The 24,784-nt window shown below is 42.5% G+C and overlaps 1 protein-coding gene across 4 annotated transcripts in view; it reads left to right on the forward strand.

Annotated features, from left to right (window-relative positions):
• Nucleotides 1–24,784, forward strand: part of ADAMTSL1 (ADAMTS like 1) — a 1,156,072-nt gene that overhangs the window by 879,299 nt on the left and 251,989 nt on the right. For all 4 annotated transcript variants that reach the window (XM_033920627.1, XM_033920609.1, XM_033920600.1 and 1 more), the window contains 3 exons: nt 5,517–5,655; nt 21,544–21,594; nt 23,922–24,126. In XM_033920627.1, the coding sequence (XP_033776518.1) occupies nt 5,517–5,655; nt 21,544–21,594; nt 23,922–24,126 (395 nt within the window). The remainder of the gene's footprint in view (nt 1–5,516; nt 5,656–21,543; nt 21,595–23,921; nt 24,127–24,784) is intronic.

The raw sequence follows: 24,784 nt of genomic DNA on the forward strand, positions 1-24,784 counted from the left end.
GGAGGGAAAGAATGTAATAACTTTTCTGGAAGAAGTCATACCATTGGAAATTGAAAGGGCACATAGGATCCAAGAAAGGAGACCTAATAGTCAGTCGAGATCTAGACCAATAATATTTCGCCTGTTACGCTTCCAGCATGTTATTGAAATTTTAAGTGGCAAAAGAGACAAAAAATCTGACTTACAAGGATTCAAAGATTATGTTTGTCCCGGATTTTGCAAGTGCAACAGTGAATCTTTGTAAACAATTTTTACAATTGAGGCAACAACTAAACGAGATCGGGGCAAAATATGGGAATACTGGGAAGGAAAGGGCCCGAGATAAGGATGGGCCTGTACTATCGTCCACCTGGGCAAACTGAAGCAAACGATGAAGAAATGAAAGCCGAGATGAAGCGAGAATGCAAAAGCGGTAACACAATTGTTATGGGAGACTTCAACTATCCCGGGATAGATTGGAGTCTTAGAAACTCAAAATGTGCTAGGGAGACCGGATTCCTGGAGGCTCTACAGGACTGCTTCATGGAGCAGCTTGTCAGAGAACCGACGAGAGGGATTGCCATTCTGAATCTAATCTTTAATGGGCTAAGAGGACCTGCAAAGGAAGTGGAAGTAGTGGGGCCATTGAGAAACAGCGATCACAATATGATCAAGTTCAATGTTGAAATAGGAATATCGAAGGGAAAGAGAACCACAGCAACAACTTTTAACTTCAAGAAAGGAAACTACGAAGCGATGAGAGTAATGGTAAGGAAGAAACTTAGAAACAGCTCAAAGAAATCGAAGACTGTAGAGCAAGCCTGGTCTTTATTCAAGACACAGTGAGCGAGGCACAAAATCTGTATATCCCCAGATTTAGAAAAGGATGCAAAAAGAGCCGAACAAAAGACCCGGCGTGGATAACTAAAGAAGTGAAGAAAGTGATAGGAGATAAGAAACATTCATTCCGGAAATGGAAAAAGGACAAAACCAGGGACAACTGGAAAGAGCACAGGAAGCATCAAAAAGAATGTCATCTCGTGGTGAGAAGAGCAAAAAGAGAATATGAAGAGAGGCTAGCCAGGGAAGCACAAAATTTCAAACCATTCTTCAGATATGTTAAAGGGAAGTAGCCAGCAAGGGAGGATGTGGGACCGCTAGATGATGGAGATAGGAAAGGAGTGGTGAAGGAGGAAAAAGAAGTGGCGGATAGACTAAACATGTTCTTTTCATCAGTATTTACAAAAGAGGACACATCCAACGTGCCGGAACCTGAAAAAATCTTCATAGGAGATAAAGCAGAAAAAATAACATCCATCGAGGTTAGCCTTGAGGACGTACACAAGCTCCTTCCAATCCTTCCGCAAACACTTGAAAACTTGGCTCTTTGCAAAAATCTAATCACCTCCCATTCTCCAGTATTCTGTCCCTCTCTTTCCTCTTAGTCCCTCTCCTTTATCCCTTATTGTAGTTCCTTTCCTCTTAACTCTGTAAACCGTGCCGAGCTCTGCGCTTGCAGAGATGGTGCGATATACAAACCTAAGGTTTAGTTTAGTTTAGTTTAGATAGATAGATTAAAAACTGACAAATCTCCGGGCCCGGACAGAATCCACCCTAGGGTATTGAAAGAACTAAAGGAGGAAATAGTGGAACTACTACAGCAGATTTGTAATATATCCCTGAAAACAGGCGTGATCCCGGCTAATGTTACACCTGTCTTTTAAAAGGGTCGAGAGGTGACCCGGGGAACTACAGACCGGTGAGTTTGCCTTCTGTTCTGGGGAAGATGGTGGAAGCACTGATAAAGGACAGCATCGATGAGCATCTAGAAAGGAATAAACTGATGAAACCAAGCCAACATGGCTTCTGCAAGGGAAGATTGTGCCTAATGAACTTATTGCACTTCTTCAAAGAAATAAACAAATAGATGGACAATAGGGACCCCATAGACATTGTATACTTAGATTTCCAAAAAGCCTTTGACAAGGTACCCCATGAACGCCTACTATGGAAACTGAAGAACCATGGGTGGAAGGAGACGTACACAGATGGATCAAAAATTGGTTGACAGGTAAAAAGCAAAGGGTGGGAGTGAAGGGCCACTACTCGGACTGGAGGAAGGTCACGAGTGGTGTTCCGCAGGGGTCAGTACTCGGACCGCTGCTGTTTAATGTATTTATAAATGATCTAGAAACAGAGACAAAGTGCGAAATAATAAAATTCGCAGACGACACCAAACTATTTAGTGGAGTTAGGACTATAGAGGACTGCAAAGATTTACAAAGGGACCTGAACAAACTAGGAGAGTGGGCGATGAGATGGCAGATGAAGTTTAATGTAGAGAAATGTAAAGTATTGCATGTGGTAAAGAGAACCTCAAGGTACAGCTGTATGATGGGAGGGCTGGTAATGGGTGAAAGTACCCAAGAAAAGGACTAGGGTGTAATAGTGGACAAGAGAATGAAGCAGTCGGCACAATGCGCAGTGGCCTTTAAGAAGGTGAATAGAATGCTAGGTACTATCAAGAAAGGTATTACAACCAGAACGAAAAAAGTTATCCTGCCGTTGTCTCGGGCGATGGTGCACCCACATCTGGAGTACTGCGTCCAATATTGGTCGCCATACCTTAAGAAGGATATGGCGATACTCGAGAAGGTTCAGAAAAGAGCGACACGATTGATAAAAGGTATGGAAAACCTTTCATATGCTGAAAGATTAGAGAAACTGGGACTCTTTTCCTTAGAAAAGTGGAGACTTAGAGGGGACATGATAGAGACTTACAAGATCATGAAGGGCATAGAGAAAGTGGAGAGGGACAGATTCTTCAAACTTTCGAAAACTACAAGAACGAGAGGGCATTCGGAAACGTTAAGAGGGGACAGATTCAGAACCAATGCTAGGAAGTTCTTCTTTATCCAGAGGGTGGTGGACACCTGGAATGCGCTTCCAGAGGGTGTGATAGGACAGAGTACAGTATTGGGGTTCAAGAAGGGATTAGACAATTTCCTGAAGGAAAAGGGGATAGAAGGGAATAGATAGAGGATTACTATATAGGTCCTGGACCTGATGGGCTGCCGCATGAACAGACTGCTGGGCATGATGGACCTCTGGTCTGACCAAGCAGAGGCACTGCTTATGTTCTTATGGGCTTTACTATCCTACTCTAATGAAGGTTACTTATAAAGATAAATTTTACCAGTTTGAAGACCCTGAAAAGCTGAAGGAGTTTTTGTCTCAACAAGAAACACCGATGAACTGAATGGATAATACCGTCAGATGTAATTGAGTCTTTATTTATTGATTTTCTCTGGATTTTAGAGAATTAAAGATGAATTTTAATGTTTTTGAACTAATTATTTCAGCATATGGAATTGGACATTTCAACTGTCTCCGGATTTTTAACTGTCATAGAACCATGAGGGCAGTTTTGGGGTTTTTTTTTCATCATTGAAATAAACCTTCTGATAAGAGAGAATATGATATCCAAGAAGGAAGTTCCAGCCCACTAGATCAGTCGGCAAGCAGATTTGTACCTGACGTCAGAGGAAGGTTAGTGACGGTGGTGGTGGTGGTGGTGGGGGGAGGTGGAGCTGGCAGCAGCCTTCACCAACCTTCGTTTGTGTGATTCCGTTGTGATGCCCACGAGTACCGCGCGTCCTGGAGTCCACTTTCTCGGTCCTCTGCCGCCGCTGCTTTTTCTTCCTGTGCCCTTTGATGCTGCCTCCTGTGGGGATCCCCGACAAGACATGAGGCGAATTGTGCACGGCTCGGCCCAGGGATTTGGATGCTGTGCTGAGGCTGCTATTGTTACAGGCCCTGGAGGTGAAAGGTGCCAGTGAAAGGCAGTCACTATGTGCCTAACTACCGCCGCTTCTGGCGAAAATTTTTCAATAGACCCCTGTCGGGAGGGGAACCTGCAGGAGAAGGTGCTGGAGCAGAACCAGTAAGCGAAGATGAGAAGCCTGGAGATGGCTCTCCCCAACAATAGCAGCAGCTGCCTCAATCACAGCGGAGGCATCCACCCCCATTCCTTTACCAGCGAAGATTCATCCATGGGCCACGTGCACCTGCCCGGCAGCAGGGAAAGCCACCAGAGGGTACAGAGACAGCTGAGCCCAAAGATACCACGCAACCAGTTTAGGAGCAGCCAGGAAAGGGGTAAGAGAGTCCTAGATCCCGCAGGTCCTTCCGACCACGGCCCCTGCAGCAGCAGACTGAAGGTGGTAATGGTGAAACTAACTCACAGTATTACTTTATGTCACGTTAATGAATCATGGGGTAAATTTTTCAGGAGTAAATTAACACTCCAGCATCTTACTTTATTGCAGATTAGAAGATCGGGGCTTAGGGAGCATAAACACATTCTACACCTGAATATAAAACTCACCCTGTGCTCAGGTTTTGCTGAGTAATTAGACTGAAATCCCATCTTCTCATATCCCATTTCAACCACAAACATCCCCACAAGTTCATATTCCAATCTTGAGCTTTTTCCTGCACAATCACCCAAACCCCCTCAAACTCTCCTGTGCTTAAATCCCCATCTTCCTAGGGTTATCTCTTGGTTTTGTTTTGTTTTTTTAAGAGGAAGATGGTTGCCTACAGATTTTAGAAGGGCACTTGCTCATTGTTTCACACTTTAACCTAGATGTGGTCAGTATGAACTATTGTTGAGCATGGTATGACAGTGCTGACCAAGATAGTGGGAGGTAGGTAGGATCTTCTGCCAGCAGAGAGGTTCAGGGGATCAAGGAAGTCCTGAAGGGTCAGGTGGGCTTCTAGAGAGTTGTGGGAAGCTTTGGTGCTGTGTTGGGGGGGAAAAAGGTAGAATGTGAAGGTCTAAGAAGCTTGCTCTGTCATAACAGTAGGGATGAATATCTAGGTGGCCTTATTAATTTGTGCAAGAGGGCTGCTGAGGAGGTTAGAATAAGTTTCCCACAAAAATGTTACCATGAGAATGCTAACACAATTTTGAGTATTTGATATAAGCTTAGAACTTCATTAGCTTTCCCATTTAGGGTTACCATATGACTTCAGAAAAAAAGGGAGGATAGATTGAGGCATCTGGGTTTTACTTCCATTGAAAGAAATGGAAGTCTCAATCAGTCCTCCTTTTACTGGAGCTATATGGTAACCCTACTTCTATTTAAAAAATTAACATGGGCTGAATTTGTTTTGAGGCCTTATAGTTTGTTTAACTAGAAAACCAGGCCTATTCTGGAGTCTCCAAGCTTAAACTGGAGAACCACTATTCCAACACTTGCACTACGCAGCCTCCCCAAATTGCCAAATATACAGAGGGAAAGATACTGAGGGCTCCTTTTACAAAGGTGCGCTAGCGATCTTAGCACGCGCTAAAATGCTGCATGTGCTAGCCGCTACTGCCTCCTTTTAAACAGGTGGTATTTTTTCAGCTAGCGCACTTTTGTAAAAGGAGCCCTGAGTGATTAGGTACTGCAAATAGCTTTTAGAGAAATGCTAGAAAGAATTCTGCTGATACTGTTCCTTGTTAATTGTGTAAATTTGTAACATTGTAGGTTATCAACTGACCTCTGCTGAGTGCTATGACCTGCGAAGTGGACGAGTGGTGGCTGACCAGTACTGCCACTACTATCCAGAAAATATTAAGCCCAAGCCGAAACTTCAGGAGTGCAACATGGAGCCCTGCCTCGCCAGGTTAGTGAGTTTTGCCACTGGCAGCCACTGGGCTCCAAGGGATGTTCCAACATTTCAGACTTGTGGAGGAAAGCTTTCTTTTCTTTCTCTGTCTCTCTCTCTCTTCATGGGTCTCCTTTTTGAATTTTGTTGCTGGAAGTATAGGAGTGGCAAGGCATTGCTCCTGTTTTTAGGGAACCGAGTAAGCCATTTTGGTATTAGTGAAAAGGAGCTTTTGCATTCTGCTGGAGTAGAGTTAATCAGCAATGGAGCAGAGTTTCATAATATGGAGGAAGGGATTGAACCTGTCATGGTGAAGGGAGGAGGAAAAAAGTGTATCTTCTGAGGGAGCACTGTACCTCTTACAGATATGGGTTAGGGTTTCAGTAATGTATATTAGCATCCCTGATAAGGTACATGTATTTTTAACACAAATGCAAGATTCATTAAAAGCTTAACACCTTTAGAAAATCTTGCATGCCATACACAGTAAGGAGGTAATTCTATAAGGAGGATGCCAACATTTAATTGTCAAGAGTACATGTAAATAACCAGAATATTATTTCATATGAACATACTCACATAAATGCCTGTATAACATGGTGCTTAACTGTGATGGTGTGTAGTTTGAAGATGGGTCAGCAAACATTTTTTGTAAAGGGCCAAATAGTAAATATTTTAGTTTCTGTGGGCCAAGGGGCAAATTAAGGATATTTTTGTAGATAAGGCTACTTAAATAACAAGCAAAAAAACAAGTTTTTACAACTTTATTAAACAAAATATACCGTAATAATGAAAATAATAATAAAAAATATAAATAATAGATTTAAATAAATCAATTTTCTCTGGACACATTTCTTTGGCTGCGACAATTAAACATGATTTAATTAACTCGCCGTCAGTGAACAGCTTTCCTTCCTTGGCTAATAAATGAGATACTCGTAAACTTACTTAAGTTGCATCCTCATTCTCATTTTCATGAATAAATTACATCGCAATGAAATATTGGATATGGATATGCACTGGTCATAAAACGAGAATGATAAAAGATACAGAGAACTATTACAGATTCACAATAGAACAGCACGAGCAGAATAGCGATACGTAGTACTATAAATGCTGCCGAATTGTAACTGCCACCGCGTGGCGTCACAGCAGAGGCCACCATGAGTGAGAGAATAAGAAGGTACAGGAGCACCACATGTGGTCTTTCTTGCAACTCAGCAGTTCGGCTGTCAGCCGTTTTAGCATTTACTTTGACATTATTATTATTATTATTTTAAAGAATTTGAAATTGTAAAATCCATTCTTAGCTCGTGGGCCATACAAAAAGAGGCAGCGGGCCATTGTTTGCCAACCCTTGGTCTACAGATACGCAGCCCTGTGGCGTGATTCTAAACCAGTGGTCTCCAACCTTTTTCATGTAAAGGGTTCACCAAAAAGATTTCAGTTTTGTAAACTGCCTTGATCTGCTTCTTCAGACTAGGTATTAGACATTAAAAATTAACACTAATATTGATTCTACAACACTTCAAGGATAGATGTTAATAACTCACTTTATTTTGGATTGTCAACAATAGCAAACTCCTTAAATGAGGCACCCGAGTAACACAGTTAAAAAGATTGTTTGCAGTTACTATATCAAGTAGGCAAGAGTGAAATTAACGCACTTACAGGAAGTGAAGAGCATTTCAGCCAACTGCAATGTTGGACTATGGGGGCTGCGCTTTGGAGACCACTGCCCTAAATTATACTTGTGTACTTGTGTATTCTGTAAAGGAAAGTAGGCACTGAAGGTCCTTAATAATTAGACTCCAAATAGGTACAACCTTAGTGCACACACACAAAAAAATAGGAAAACGTCAATAAGAGCATTGTAAACACATTTCAGTAAACAGGCCGAATGCTATAGAGAGAAATGAATGGGGTCATTTGACTGAAGTGCCCTGAGCACTTAGCATGTAAAAGAGGGTAAAATGGGCAGATTATGGGTGGGGCCTGCGTATTGCAATTATTACTTGGTCACTTACCACACACTGTCATTGAGGCTATATGTATACTTGGGACACTTTAAAGTACTTCCCAGTGTGGTAACTATGGAAACATGCTGGGTACATCCCCAAGAATTGGTACACAGGCTTTGCACTTATCGCTCATTAAGTTTTGCATCTAATGTGTGGTAAATACAAAACCTTACTGAATTTTATTCAAGAAGGGCCTCTTTACACTGGTAGAAACTAAGCACCAGTGTTATATGTGTCAGAATTTTTTGTGCACGGTTGGGTGGGATTTCAATAAATAACACCCAAAGCTGGGCATCTGGAAAGATCTGCACTAGGCTAGTATTCTATAAATGTCACAGAAAGTTAGTTTTGCTCGCATTTTCTGCCTATGAGTGCTAGCATTTATGCCTGCCAAAAGCCGATGTAAATGCACACACCCAAATATAGACATTCTATAGCATGCCAACTAAATTCTACAAATGCCTCTGACCTGACAAGGCTTCTCCCATAGCCACGCCCTTTTTGGACGCACACACTATGGGCTAGATTCACTAAGCAAACCGATCGTGTACTGATCGGTTTGCGATCCCTTAACGAGCAAATTTCCCTCCAGCCTTATTCACTTACTTCTCCTGCAATCCGCTTCTAATCCGTGCATGCAAATGAGAAGAAATGCATGCAAATTGGACAGCGACCCGATTCACTACACAAAATATCACATCGGACAGGGCTGGCCGATCAACAGAAGAAGCGACTGCTGGGGACAGTCGTTCAGTGATTTCCAACTGCATATCCTGCACTCTGCCCCAACTCATGCACAAATAAATCTCCTGCCCCAAAGTCCTGCCGCCCTGCACTGCCCCGAAGTCCTGCTCTCTGCCCTGAAGTCCTGACGCCCTGCACTGCCCTTCCCGTCCTGTGAGCCAATGGTTTTAACCCGCGAGTTTAAAGCGGGTTAAAACCATGGGCTCGCAGGGCTCAAACTACTAAAAAAAAAAAAAAAAAAGTTAAAAGTTAAAAAAAAAAAAAAGATCGCAGGTCCGATGGACCGAAATTTGGGAGCAGGAGGGGGGCCCGGTCCTGGTCGGGTCGGGCCAGGTGGTTGGGCCAAGCCCACCCACCCCAGTACCTGTAAAATAGTTGGGAGCAGGAGGGGTGCCTAAGGCCGCTATTGAGCGGTGGCGGGGCAGCAGAATAGGAACAGGAAGAGTTTGCTCCTGCTCCTGAAGATTTTGGCGGTGCGTAGGAGCAGGAGGAGGGTCCAGGCACCCCTCCTGCTCCCGAAGATGTTGGGGAGCCTTGCCCAAGGAGCCGGAGGGTCCGGACACCCCTCCTGCTCCCAACAATTGTAAAAGTACCGGGGTGGGTGGGCCAGGCCCAACCGCCTGGGCCAACCAGAGGTGGGCCGGGGGAGTTGGAGGCCTAGGAGCAGGAGGGACCGAGTACCCCTCCTGCTCCCAACTTTGGTGTCAGGTCAGGCGTTCCATGTTGGGGTGGTGGGCCGGGCCGTGTCGGGGGTGGGCCGGGCCGATCAGTTGGGGGAGTGCCGCACTGCACTGCGCTTCTTTTTTTTAATGTTTTTTTTGTTTTAACACTGATGGCAGGAGGGAGTTGGCATCCCTCCTGCTTTTTTCTCCAGGGGGCGGGGAGGGGATGTGCGTCAGAACAAGGCAGGCAGGAGAGATCGCGGCCTGGGGGGGTGTCGGGCAGATCTCTCTTGCCTGCTCCTGGACTCTCCTGCTCTCTGCCGCCGTTCCCTGCAGTGCAGGCCCACTTTAAAACCACGGGTTTGCACTGCAGGGAATGGCGGTAGAGAGCAGGAGCAAGTGAGATTTGGGCTGGGCTGAACCCTGACAGCAGTGACAGGACGCTGCTTCTCCTGTCACTACTGTCAGGGTGTGCGCATGAGCGGGGATCGCTCTGGCCATGGGAGGGGGCGTGTAGGGGCCGTGCTAACGATCGTCCCCATTTGCATGCAGGCCTTTACTGAATCAGTCTGCCGGTATGCAATAGGAAACGGATTGTGCACGGTTTGGAGGTTTAGTGAATTCTGCCCTATGAAATTTAGGCACACTTGATACAGAATAAGGTGTAGGCCAGATCCATGCTTAACTCCTAATTAATGTTAATTAATGCCTAATTACTGCATGTTAATGCAAATAAGTGCTTGTTATCACCTAATTAGTTAACTAATTTATGCACAGATTTCAAGTTTCAAGTTTATTAAAAGTTTGTTGTACACGCAATGTCAAGTACTTCAATGCGTATGACAATTTAAAATTGGGAGACAAAAATAAGACAATTTTATACAAATAAACATACAATGTATACATACAATAATTATCAATACAAAAGGAAAGAGGGGTGAACTACAATCTTTTAAAGAAGATAAAGATACATTTAAGGAAGACACATCCGGAAGGTAATAAAGAATAATTTTAAAAAATATGGCTAAGCCTAAAGTAGAGGGTAGGGGAGATTGTGACCTACACGTAAGGACTGATTAAGATTAGGTATTTGAACATAAGAATTGATAGTAGATGAATTATCCTATCTATGTCTCAAATGCGTCTTTATACAAGTGACATTTTAATGAAGTTTTAAATTTATCTAATGAGGATTCACCACGTAAGTAAATTGGTAAATTGTTCCAAAGCTGGGGTGCTATAATCGAAAAAAAAAATGGTAGATCTTCTAGTACCTATTACTTTTAAAGAAGAGATAGTCAGCAAATGTTGTTCTGTTGATCTAAGTGTCCTAGCTGGAAAATATGGTATCAGGAAACGATCCAGAAATATTGGTGCATTGGTTTATTGGATTTTAAAGGTTAACAGTGCAATTTTATAAATTATTCTATGTGAGATTGGTAACCAGTGCGCTTTTTCTAGAAGAGGTGTAACATGATCGTATTTTTTTGAGTTAGTAATAATTTTTATTGCTCTGCATCCAATCTTACGCACCCAGCTGTGGGCTAGATTCACTTACCTCAATTGCATGGCCGATCCGTGCTGGCACGACAAATTCCCAAAACAAAAAAAATTTAAATGAGGGCAGTTGGAGGAACGCCCCCCTCCAACTGCATGGATCTCTAGTGTGTGATCCCAACGCATGCACAGACCATCTGTAGATGGTCTGCGCATGCATCTAAGACCCATTTGAGTCGCGACTTTTTTTTTTTCTACTTTTTACTTTACTAGTCCAGTGAGCCCGTGGTTTTAACCCGTGGGTTAAAACCATGGGCTCACAGTGCGGGGAAGGGCAGGAGAGATTAGGGGTGGCAGGCAGGAGAGATTCAGGGCAGAGCAGGGCAGCGATTCAGGGCGGCAGGCAGGAGAGATTCGGGGCAGGGCGGCGATTCGGGGCGGCAGGCAGGAGAGATTCGGGGCAAAGAGATAGATATTGTTGGGGCAGCAGACAGCAGGGTGGCAATGGAACTGGAGAGTCGGAGAGGACGTTTGCGACTGGTCCCCAGCAGTCGCTTCTTAGGTTGATCAGCCAGCCCAGTCAGTTCACAAAATTTGTTTTGTGAATCGCATCCCTGCCTACTTTGCATACTGTTCCCCTCATTTGCATGTGTGGATCGGAATCAGATCAGCAAAGAGGTAAGTGAATCGGGCCGGAGTAAAATCGGGTCGCAAACCGATCGGTACACAATCGATTTGCTTAGTGAATCTAGCCCTTTGGGCATCTGTACAGAATTTGACAGTTGATGTGCAAGTGCATTACATAAAGAAATCAATATTGAATATTAGAGTTACTTTAATGCTTGCATATATGTCAGTGTGTGGATTCATGTTAATTTATTCAATTCTTTAAAAGAAAAAAAATGGGAAATAGTATTGTTGATATAAAACAACTGATGTTCAAAATGCATTTATTAGACTAAAGCAACATGTTGGAAAATTTTAGCTTATGTTAGTAAATCAAACCATGGGATAAATTGGGTCCCTTGAATCTGAGTTATGGCTACTCATATCACCTTCTAAATAAATTGGAGAAAAATCTTTAAACTCAATTCACAAATTTAACAATGTAACTAATAAAGTGAATTTAAATAATAAACAATGTTTAAAAATCATTAAAAATGATTTTAAAAGTGCTCAGTGTGATATCTTATTCAAAACCAGCAGATTGTAAGAATAAAGATATATGATCTTTACATCATTGCACTCACCTCCCTGCCAGCCCTAAACATCTTGTTGAATATAAACTGTTCAAGCAGACTTATAATAAAAGATGTATATAAATGAATACTTAGCTGGATTCACAAGATGTCAAATTGATTGAAAGGTATTGTAAAGTTCGGCTCATTTGTTGAAACATCCCTGACGGCGTGTTCTCTCTTTTGGGAGACCCGAAGTTTTTTTCCTCCTGATGATGCTATTCAAAGCGAAACACGATCGGTGTTGAGGAAATGAGGAAATGGTGGACACTTTGCTTTAGCTTTCAGACTAAGATGTTTTAGCTACACGTTGACTTTCATTTTGGTTTTTGTGGTTGTTCTGGAGACTCACTTTATCCAACACTATTTCTTAACCAGCTATAACAACATGGAGTAACAATATGGAATAATTCATTGTACTAAATAAGTTAACATCAATGAGCAGCCCTTAAAGACAAGACTCTTCGAGTAAACTCATTTATGAGTGGTGAACTTTACAATACCTTTCAATCAATTTGACATCTTGTGAATCCAGCTAAGTATTCATTTATATACATCTTTTATTATAAGTCTGCTTGAACAGTTTATATTCAACAAGATGTTTAGGGCTGGCAGGGAGGTGAGTGCAATGATGTAAAGATCATATATCTTTATTCTTACAATCTGCTGGTTTTGAATAAGATATCACACTGAGCACTTTTAAAATCATTTTTAATGATTTTTAAACATTGTTTATTATTTAAATTCACTTTATTAGTTACATACTCATATCACCTTACTCATCCTATAACACTGCAAACGCTGGCTGGAAAAAAGTCTCCTCAATTATATGGGGCTAATTAATAAAAAACTGATAAGATACAAATGACTCTCCATTTGCTATTCCTTAGCTAGAGACACCCCTCACCCCTCCACACACAAACACAGAGTTTTTCTCCAAGACTGCTGGCAGCATTTGACCTTCAAACAAGTCCTGGAGACTCCAGGACAGCCCTGTGAGTGCTGGCAAGTCTTGACGGCATAGAGCGTGTGAAAACAAGCTGCCCATAAATACAAGGGCTTAGCACATGTCAGGGAAAGTATCTCGAAAGCCTGGTTCATAATGAAAAAAATACAACTGACAACGGGGTGCCTGTCAGGATAATTAATAGCATGTACTGTACCACCTCGTTTACGGAGATAACGCCAAGGCTCCTTCCAGCTGCAGCAGCTCTGGAGAACTGAGTTCAAACCAATGATTAGCTGCTGTAAATCAGTGTGTGTAATTAATAGAAAAACATTTCCACATATGTCCTGTGCCAGAGATGTGGCACGGATTTAGCGTAGCTGACAATGAGTTTGAATGGCCTTGTTGTAGATGACTTACAGTCAGTTTGTGCTGCTTCTGGTTGCAGGACTGTACTCACAGTAGAAGCATTGGTGAAAAAGAGGCAGTGCTGAAATTAAAGAGTTTTAAATGGGTTTACCGGTGTTTAGCTTGGTGCAGTGATGTTGGATTTTTCTGCTGAATTTTTTCCATTAGTCTTAAACTGCAATGGTTCCATAATAATTCATTTTAAACACACAGAGGTAGCAATTCAGTTGCCCTAAATCATGTTGCAATTTAATATGACTAAATTAGCATATTTAGCAATTTAAATGGCCAAAGGTATCCTTTTAAGTAACTGAAATTTTTTTCAGAAAAGCATTTATATTCCCAGATTCAGATCTACAATAGTAGTGTAAACCCACACTGGCGCGACTAAATATAGATGGCCCAGTTATGCCATAAGAACATAAAAATAACCTTACTGGGTCAGACCAATGGTCCATGCAACCCAGTAGCCTGTCCTCACAAAGGCCAATCCAGGTCACTAGCACCTGGCAAAAATCCAAATAGTAGCAACATTCCATGCTACCGATCCAGGCAAGCAGTGGCTTTCCCCATTTCTTTCTCAATAACAGACTAAGAACTTTTCCTCCAGGAACTTGTCTAAACCTTTCTTAAAACCATCTACATTATCCGCTCTTACCACAACCTCTGGCAATGTGTTCCAGAACTTAACTATTCTCTGAGTGAAAAAATATTTCCTCCTATTGATTTTAAAATTATTTCCCTGTAACTTCATTGAGTGTCCCCTAGTCTTTGTAATTTTTGACAGAATAAAAATGTGATCCATTTGTACCCATTCTACACCACTCAGGATTTTGTAGACTTCACTCATATCTCCCCTCAGTCATCTCTTTTCCAAGCTGCAGAACCCTAACCTCTTTAGTCTTTCCACATAAGAGAGGAATCCCATCCCCCTTTATCATCTTGGTCGCTCTTCTTTGAACCTTCTCTACTTCCGCTAAGTTTTTTAAGATAAGGTGACCAGAATTGAATGCAATACTGAAGGTGAGGTCGCACTATGGAGCAATACAGAGGCATTATAATATTCTTAGTCTTGTTAACCATCCCTTTTTTAATAATTCCTAGCATCTTGTTTGCTTTTTTGACCACTGCCACACATTGACTGGACGGTTTCATTGTATTGTCTACAATGGCAATCAGCTCTTTCTCTTGGGCGTTGATCTCCAAGGTTGATGGCAGGTGTCAATGCCTATGTGTGGCAAGCAATGCACACAACGAACAGTATTCTATATAATTTTGGAAGACATGCCCATGTCCCATTGTCCCACCCATTCTCTGCCCATATGTTTGCGCCCCCTTAGAGTTGTATGTTAAAGCTCTTATGCACATCCATATAGATCATCACAATAGAGGATAGTCCAATTAGACCACCTCTTGAAACTCTCACTAAATAATTTATAGAGAAACGACCCTCAGAGATGCCACCACTATACTCAAAAGTTTCATAGTATCTGGCTTTATGCATCAAATCCTCACCGGATCTTATTATAAATATATCTCACATTTAATTAAATCTGCCATTACAATTCATAAGATGTTTAAGTACTTAGCTTTTAGGTTCTTGGCAAACTCTCAGGGACTAACAAGCCAACATGTTTCACCTGAAGGGTTTCCTCAAGGCTATTATCCCTTAGTTTAGCTTTTCGCCCATATAACGACCACTTAGGAGACTCTCAGCCATTCAGCCCCACCCCACAGCTGGTGGGGTTGGGACCAGCACCTTCTTCAGCATTCCTGAAGTAGAGTGGCAAACTGAAATTAAGTTGTTGCAGAATCTTCCTTTACATAACCACAGTTGCTGGCCCACCTTCTCCAAAATCAATACAATACAATTTTACAACACAATTTTTATTTGTATACTGACAATACCTCTCAGAAGTTCACCAGGGCAGAGCTGCCAGTCACAGGTATCAATGGGACTGCTCTGTATCAGTTTGCCACTGCTTCTGGTTCAGGAAAGAGGTGCAGCAGCAGCATCAGTGGGGATGCTAGGGTACAGATGCTGGGGGATATGGGGTGGGGGAGAGAGAAGGGGCAGATACTGGTAGATGTGGGGTGAAAGAGAGAGAGGGGGCAGACGATGGATGTGGGGAGGGGGAGAGGGGGCAGATGCTGGAGGAAATGGGATGGGAAGAGAAAGAGGGACAGATGCTGGTAGAAGCAGGAAGAATAGAGAGGGGCAGATGCTGATGTAAGTGGGAAGGTAAGAGACTATGATTGAAGTAAGTAGAAGAGAAAAAGGGCAAATGCTGAAGGAAGTGAGAAGGAGAGAGAGGGGGCAGACAGATGCTGATGGATGTGGGAAGGAGAGAAAGGGGCGGACACTGATGGAAGTGGGAAGAAGAGAGAGGGGTAGATGCTGGATGGAAGTGGGGAGAAAGAGGGGGACAATGCTGGATGGAAGTAAGGAGAGGGATACACTGTATGGAAGGGGGTATAGAAAGAGTAAGGATACCATATAGTTCCAGAAAAAGGAGGATTGAGACAGCTGGGTTTTACTTCCATTGAAATCTTGCCCTGTGTGGTTCATCCTGCCATATAAATGAAAATTCTCTTATATAGCAGTAGGCTACACCCAGGTAGGAGAGCCACTAGTTAGCCCCACCCCCTTCTTCCCCGAGCCAGCTTCTTGTAGCCCTTTAAAGGGCTTTGATTTTCAATGGGCAGCCATCTTCAGCATAGTGAGGGATGGGTAGCAAATCGTCCCCTCACTGCACAAAGCATCTCTCCAGGTGAATTCTTCGGCGGATAGCCTCGCCCCCTTCTTCCCCGAGCCAGCTTTGATTTTCAACGGCAGCCATCTTCAGCACAGTGAGGGAAGGGAAGCAAATCATCCCCTCACTGCACCAAGAGCATCTATCCGGGTGAATTCTTCGGCGGGAAGCCCCGCCCCCTTCTTCCCCAAGCCATCTTCGTACAGCCTTTTTAAGAGCTGCCAAACAGGTTGGGCTTGTCCCATAGGGGGGGCCACGCCAAAGGGCCCTTTGGACAGGCAAAGCAGAACCAGACTTAAACCATGCCTGATTCCCACCACAGAAACCTTGGTCAGTCAAGCATACCAAGCCCTCTCACAATTGCTACTCTCATACTTCCCATAATGGCACTCCACATCCCTGTGATCACAGGCCAGGGCTGATATGGAGGTCTGACAAACCTGACAAAGGAAACTCCAGCCGGACCCCCTAACTCCTAAAAATTCCAACAAATACTGACATACGCAAAACAAACTCCATTACAACAGCTCTAATAAACGCCAGTTAAGTAAACGGCAAAGACCTTATCCTATTAGATGCCATAACAGATAATAGATGGGACCTCCTGTTAGTGACAGAAGCATGGCTAAAAGACAACGACAGAGCCCCCCCTGGGTGCACTCTGTCCTCCAGGTTACCAAGCACTGGCATGCTCCCGCCCAGAAAGAAGAGGGGGAGGGCTGGCAGCTATCACAAAATCCAAATTAAACCCACACCATATAAATTCCATCTCATTAAAAGACCTAGATGGTCTCATCTTTTCAATAGGTCATGATAGAAAAACCGTATTCATCCTAATCTATAGAGCCCCCTCCTCCCCAATGTCTGCTCTGGATGATCTACTAGCTATAATAAACATCCTGTCAGTAAACCACGAGCAAATCATTATCTTAGGAGACTTTAACTTTGTAGATTATCCTAAACTCACTGTGGCGCAAAGAGAATTTGCCAAATCACTGTCAGATCTGGGATTCTTCCAACAAGTCCACTCCCCCACTCACTCTTCTGGAAACACTTTAGACTTGATCTTCATCTTAAAAGGCCCACAAAATGATAATAAATCTACCCCAATAACCATCCTTCAGGTCCCTTGTACTGACCACCACATAATCACCTTCAAACTACAAATTAAGAGCAAAAAAACCAGCAGAAAATCCTTCATCACAAAAAACAACCACATTCGACCCACAGTAAACCTTCACGCTTTGCCTTTTGGCATTTCCAAACTAGACCTAAATACAGGTCCCATAGTCAATTCATTAGACAAGGAGGCACAGATATGGCACTCTGGGGTAAAATCACTCTTTGAGAAATTAGCAAAAGCCAAAGATGCCAAAACAAATGCAAGATCCTTCACATCACCCTGGTTCACAGAAAGTCTGAGAGGACTAAAAAGGAAAGTTAGGAAAGCAGAAAGAATTTGGTGTGGAACACACAGCACTGAAGACAAATCCACCTGGAAAAACCTTCTGAAAGAATACAAACTAGCGATACTCGAAAGAAAAAAGGAACATTTCATTAACCTAATACAGTGGTGCCTCGCATAACGGACGCCTCGTACAGCGAACGGTGCGCATAACGAACTTTTTGTCTTGCTCCCTATAACGAACTTCGTTTCACACAACGAAGTCGCCCGAGGGGCCCGGGGGGGGGGCGGAACTACTCTCGCCGCTTCCTAATGTGAGCCGGGAACAGCAGCACCCTCCTGTCTGAATGCAGTGTTCCATCATCTCCCTCCACCTTACCTTAGATGCCGAGTTTTCCGGCTTTCTTTTTCGGCCAGCCACACACTTTCAAAGAGCAGCACATGCGCGCATGCTCTGTTGTTCAATCTTCTCCTCTGACGCAACCGGAAACCGGAAGTTGCAGGAGAGGAGAACATTGATCAACTTCAGCAGCTGCGCGTGCACAGCTTTTTGAAAGCGTGCGGCTGGGTGAAAAAGAAAGCTGGCAAACTCTGCATATAAGGTGAGGTGGAGGGAGGGAAATGTAGGGCTGCAGAACGAATTATTTTGTTTTACATGTATTCTTATGGGAAAACAGGGCTGCAGAACGAATTATTTTGTTTTACATGTATTCTTATGGGAAAACGCGTTTCACACAACGAACGTTTCACATAACAAACTTGCTCCTGGAACGGATTAAGTTCGTTGTGTGAGGCACCACTGTATCTAAGTTCCCATGTAGATCAAAAGCCATCTTCTCTTTGTCGAAAAACTTGTTCTCCTCCTCCCAAGGACCACCCTCAGGACCAACAAACAAACTTAGACAGTGAATCCCTCTCTACTTTCTTTCCCGACAAGATATCAAAAATATGAGACCCTAGAGGCCAAAGCTCTGCCAAACAGCCCAACATCTTCACAACAAGATAACCTAACAAAGAGAGAAACCCTAAACAGCTTCAAACCAGTTTCCATAGATAATCTGAAAAATTCAATAGATTCCATATGTCCCACAACCTCGATCTTAGATCCATGCCCATCCACAACACTTCTAGCTACCAACAAAATCTTCTTGAACTCCATCCTACCCTTACTAAACAAGTTCCTAAAATCAGGCATAATACCACAATGTTGGAAATCTGCTGTAGTGAGACCAGTTCTAAAAAAAAAAAAAAATCCACCATGGACCCGGAAAAATCCAAGCAGCTATAGACCAGTCTCAAACCTTCCTTTTATCTCAAAAATACTTGAAAAGATAGTACTCACACAGCTAAGAGACTTCATAGAAACAAATGCCAGTCTCTCCATCTTCCAATCAGGATTTAGGAAACACCACAGCACAGAAACAGTACTACTAGACATAGTAGACGACTGCTGGAAAATTCTAGATGAAGGGAAGGATGCATTATTGGTACTAGTAGACTTAAGTGCCACCTTTGACACTATTGACCACTCACTTCTTCTATCCAGACTACAATCTATTGGAATCAACAATATCATACTAGCTTGGCTCTACTTAGAAACATAGAAATATGGAAACATAGAAGATGACGGCAGAAAAGGGCTACAGCCCATCAAGTCTGCCCACTCTGCTTACCCAACCCCTGTCTATGCCCTAATGACCCAATTTCCTTATCTTGACCCTCGTAGGGATCACACATGGGTATCCCATTTATTCTTAAAGTCTGGCACGCTGTCTGCTTCGATCACCTGCACTGGAAGTTTGTTCCAATGATCAACCACTCTCTCTGTGAAGAAATACTTTCTGGTGTCGCCATGAAATTTTCCGCCCCTGAGTTTGAGCGGGTGCCCTCTTGTGGCTGAGGGTCCCTTGAGAAAGAAAATATCATCTTCCACTTCGACACGTCCTGTGAGGTACTTAAATGTTTCGATCATGTCTCCCCTCTCCATACGTTCCTCGAGAGTGTAGAGCTGCAATTTGTTCAGTCTCTCTTCGTACGAGAGACCCTTGAGCCCCGAGATCATCCTGGTGGCCGTCCGCTGAACCGATTCAATTCTGCGCACATCTTTACTGTAATGTGGCCTCCAGAATTGCACATAGTACTCCAGATGAGGTCTCACCATGGCCCTGTACAATGGCATTATGACTTCAGGCTTTCGGCTTCCTTCTTCCTTAATGAAAGATCGCAGAGAGTACTTTTAGGACACTCCCTATCTGAGCCCAAACCACTCTGCTATGGAGTGCCCCAAAGTTCATTGTTATCCCCTCTTCAACCTCTATGTCAGACCAGTACTTGAAATCACAGCAAAATACCAAATCAAAATCCATTCATTCGCAGATGATATATAGCTCTACCTTCCCTTAGGCCAACACTGAGACACACAAATCATAAAACTCAATAGCTGCCTAACTGAAATAAAGAACTGGATGATTGAAAATAAACTACAACTTAATGCCTCAAAGACTGAACTCCTCTGGATACACAAAGTCATCTGCACATACCCCCGCCCATCCTTTTCATGGGGAAACGACACACTTACAGCTAAAGATAACGTCCGCAGCCTAGGAGTAATCCTGGACTCAAATCTATCATTCTCAAATTACGTATCAAACATAGTGTCTTCATCCTTCTACCTCCATCAACTGAAATGCATCCGTCCTTACTTTTCAGAAACCGATTTTGCCCAACTACAATATGCGTTTGTATTATCCCACTTAGACTATTGCAACGCACTACTAGTGGGCTTACCCACAAAAAACCCTCTCCCACCTCCAAGGTGTACAAAATGCAGCCATTCGTTTCCTGAAAAACCCAGGCTTCTTAGACCATGTCACCCCAGCACTTACATCAATGCACTGGTTACCTATCCAAAAATGCTGTGCCTTTAAAGCCTTGGTCCTAGCCTTCAAGATCTTCCATAAGCTGACATCAAACTACATGACATCAAAACTACAAATTTATGTCCCAAACAGATCACTGAGATCTCAAACAGAGAGACGGCTCACACTACCACCTGGTCATTCACTCAAAACTGAAACAGCCCGCAAATGCTCTTATTCACAGTTTATACCGATTCTGACACATCATCCCCTCATCCATTAGATCACTAGACAATCTATGGAACTTTAGGAAGGCCATGAAAACCTTCCTCTTCACAAATCCAGCTCCTTAATGTCCAACGCTACTCACGAGCTCCATAATGACCAACGCTACTCACGGATCCTAAACTGCCAACCATCAATCATGTACTCACAACAACATTAAAACTTTAGTATAATTATGTTATGTTCTGTTCTGTTAGTACAGTGAATGCTGTCCTAAATCTATACACCGTTGGTTTACCGATCAACAGAAGATAAGTTGAAAGTTTTTTTCTTCTATTATTCAGCACGAACAGCCCTGCTTAAGGTTTTTACATTCTGGGAGTGCATTGGAGGTTTTTTTGCCAGTGAGGTTATCACCTAACCACCGGTCAACCACCTTTGTGGAGGTGGGAGGATTTCAGTCTGAGGCTTTTTCCTCCATTTTTTATGGCACATCACATCTAAACCCAAGCAGTACTGTTTATGTCCCACCTAACTTTAGATTTCCCTTGTGAAAGTGTATTTTGGACAGTACTGAGTTTTTCACAAATCCGAGTTTCTCTAGCTAAATCTATACTATGCCATGTAATATCTTCTACGAATGCCACAAATTCTTCTAAGCTATGTCTGCCAAAAATGTCTTTCATTAATTTTGTCCTTCTATACTATGAATGTACCTTTGGAACCCATTCTGGGCTCCTTTGGGAGGACGGGCTAAATAATTGAATAAATAAATAAATAGCAAGGATTTGCTTTTTTTTATATGGGGGAGGGGCAGTAGGGAATGATTGAGGTCAGGCGGGAGGGAGGCTTTTCAGGGCTTGGTGCAAATCGTTGGCTTTTTTTTTTTTTATATCACCCTTCCTGTCAGTGCGAAACCTTGTCATGTTTCCTTTACTTTTTGTTCTTTTTAATCGTATTATATAGTTGATATGCAGGTTTTTCTTTGATTTCAATATCCTTGTAATTAGTTTCTTTGTACAAGTTTTGCTTAATATGCTTTTGAAAATTTGCAATAAATTAAACATGTAAAAAAAAAAGGAGATAAATCACTTCCAATACTAGCCTGATAGCCTTTAACACATATTTTATATTTCTTATTGTCAACAGTGATGGATACAAGCAAATCATGCCCTACGATCTCTACCATCCTCTTCCTAGGTAAGTAAATATGCCCCTCTTTTATTCATCCATTGCTCTATGAAGATAGTTTCCAGTGTTTTAAGAAGTGGATAGATAATATTTTACCGGTATAAATCAGTGGCCTTAAAGTTGTCCTCCTTCAATGTAGCTAAAAGTATTAGCCACCTATATTTTTATATTTGTGACATGTATTCCACATCTCTCCAAGTACTGTACTTGTTGAAGTCATGGCACAATAAAAACGTGCTGAAGCGATGTAAAAGATGGTAGGACTTTATTGAGATCAATAAAAACGTAGTAGCACAAAGATTGGTTCACTAAAGTAAAAAACATGGACCTGACACGGCCCGTGTTTCGAAAAACTCCTTCCTCGGGGGTCCAAGGTCTTATATTACTCAAAGGAAATGAACCAAATGGGATGCAACTTAATGAAGAAAATTGGGCTGAGCGAGTGCCAAAAGGCAGATTACAATTGCACTCCTTTAGTGCTCGCTCAACCCGATTTTCTTCATTAAGTTGCATCCCATTTGGTTCATTTCCATGCATCACCTTACACTTATCCACGTTAAACCTCATTTGCCATTTCGCGGCCCGTTCCTCGAGTGTGTTTATGCTCTCATTGTAGGTCTTCGCAATCCTTCTGTGTCTTCACTACTCTGAATAACTTTGTATCGTCCGCAAATTTAATCACCTCACTCGATGTGCCAATTTCTAGGTCATTTTTAAATATGTTGAAGAGCACAGGCTCGAGCACCAAACCCTGCGACACTCCACTCATGATTCTTTTCCAGTCTGAATATTGTCCATTTATCCCCACTCTCTCTTTCCTATCCGCCAAACATTTTTTAATCCACTTGAGTATATCATCCTCGATTCCATGACTCATAATTTTTCAAAGAAGACGTTCATACGGGACCTTGTCGAACGTCTTCTGAAAATCTAGATATACGATATCGACTGGGTCACCCTTGTCTGTCTGCCTATTTACTCACTTGAAGAAGTGCAGTAAGTTTGTCAAGCAAGATCTTCCTTTGCTGAAGCCATGCAGGCTGGTCCTCATCAGTTTGTGTCTGTCAAGGTGATCGATCATGCGGTCCTTTATCAGTGCCTCTACCATCTTTCCCAGTACCGAAATCAGACTCACTGGTCTATAGTTTCCCGGATCTCCCCTCGAACCTTTCTTGAAGATCGGCGTAACATTCACCACTTTCCAGTCTTCCGGAATCTTTCCTGATTTGATTGACAGATTTGATATTAGTTGAAGCAGTTCATCTATAACCCCTTTCAGTTCCTTGATTATCCTCGGGTGGATATCGTCCGGTCCTGGGGATTTATCGTTTTTAAGCCTATCAATCTGTCTGCATACCTCTTCTGGATCGATTTTTTACTACATCAAGATTTACAAAGACTAGGGGACACTCGAAGTTACAGAGTAATACTTTTAAAACCAATAGGAGGAAATGTTTTTTCACTCAGAGAATAGTTAAGCTCTGGAATGTGTTGCCAGAGGATGTGGTAAGAGCTTTTAATGTAGATGGTTTTAAAAAAAGGTTTGGACAAGATCCTAGAGGAAAAGTCCACAGTCTGCTGTTGAGACAGACATGGGAGAAGCTACTGCTTGCCCTGGATCAGTGGAATGGAATGCTGCTACTATTTGGGTTTTTGCCAGGTACTTGTGACTTGGATTGGCCTCTGTGAAGTCGGGATACTGGGCTAGATGGACCATTGATCTAATCCATTAAGTCTATTCTTATGTTCTTAACTTTATGAATAACCAACACCATATTTACTGGTTACTTATATTTAATAAACACCTGTTACGAAGAGTTGTGAGGTTGAAGGGTGGTAGATTCAAGAATAATGTTAGAAAATTCTTCTTTATGGAGAGGGTGGTTGATCCGTGGAATGCACTCCCAAGGGAGGTGGTGGAGAAGAAAATGGTGACAGAGTTCAAACGAGTGTGGGATGAACACAAACGATCTCTAATCAAAAAATAAGGGGTATATATTAAAGGAACTAGGGTTGGTACTGGGCAGTCTAGTATGGTATGTGGCCATTCAGTTGAAGATGGGCTGGGGAGGGCTTTGATTGCTGAAATGGTTAAGATGGGCTGGGGTGAGCTTTGATGGAAATTCCAGTAGATAGAACCTAAGCACACTTCCGGGCAGGGCTCTGGGTTTCTGGCCCAGAAATATCTAAGAAAAAGGACAATTTTAATTAAATGATTGATTTTTATGGAGCATGTAGGGTTGGGCAGACTGGATGGACCATTCAGGTCTTTATCTGCCATCATTTACTATGTTACTATGTTTAAATGCTGCTTCATTTGTGTCTTATCTTCCCAGATGGGAAAGCACACCGTGGACTGCCTGCTCCTCCTCCTGCGGGGGAGGCATTCAGAGCCGCACTATCTCCTGTGTGGAAGAAGACATCCAGGGACACATTAGCTCTGTGGAGGAGTGGAAGTGCATGTATACGCCAAAGATGCCCATTGTACAGCCTTGCAATATTTTTGACTGCCCAAAGTGGTTGGCGCAGGAGTGGTCTCCGGTAATTTCTGTTGCTATTAAATATAGTGCATGCACACAAAAAAAAACCCCATCACGGCTTCATGTACAGTAAGTCGATTTTTGAAAAGCAAAAGAAAACCAACAAAACTTGCAGTACAGGTACACAACAAGAAAACAAAACAAAACTACAGGAAAATGTACAGGGTACAGGAGTTTTAATTAAGCAACAATTTTTGAACAAAACAGCGCTTCATACAGGATATCTTCATGCCTGTTCATTCTAGATTTTGTTTATTTTATCCAATTTGGTTTTCTCATATTCTACTTACCAACAATTGGGACTCTGAAGAAGGAGTGTTTCTTCGAAACACGGACCGTGTCGGGTCCAGTCCGCACGAATATTAGGACCAGAACTTTGGATATTATTTTATGTATTTTTATGTTTTTTGTTCAAAAACATTTTGCTTAATTAAAACTCCTGTACATTTTCCTGCAGTTTTGTTTTGTTTTCTTGTTCAGTAAGTTGGTTTTTAACATGTTCTGACATTCCCATTATCAAATATTATCTACTGCAGGGAAAAGAAGCTCATAGCTCTTGTCTTTATGTTATTGTCACCTTCCTATCCTTCCCGAGATCCTCTCATCACTCTTTTTAACTTCTCATCCCTTTCTTTTCTTTATTTTGTAATTCCTCCCCA

The sequence above is a fragment of the Geotrypetes seraphini genome, chromosome 1 (genome assembly GCF_902459505.1).
Source record: "Geotrypetes seraphini chromosome 1, aGeoSer1.1, whole genome shotgun sequence".
Classification (NCBI taxonomy): domain Eukaryota; kingdom Metazoa; phylum Chordata; class Amphibia; order Gymnophiona; family Dermophiidae; genus Geotrypetes; species Geotrypetes seraphini.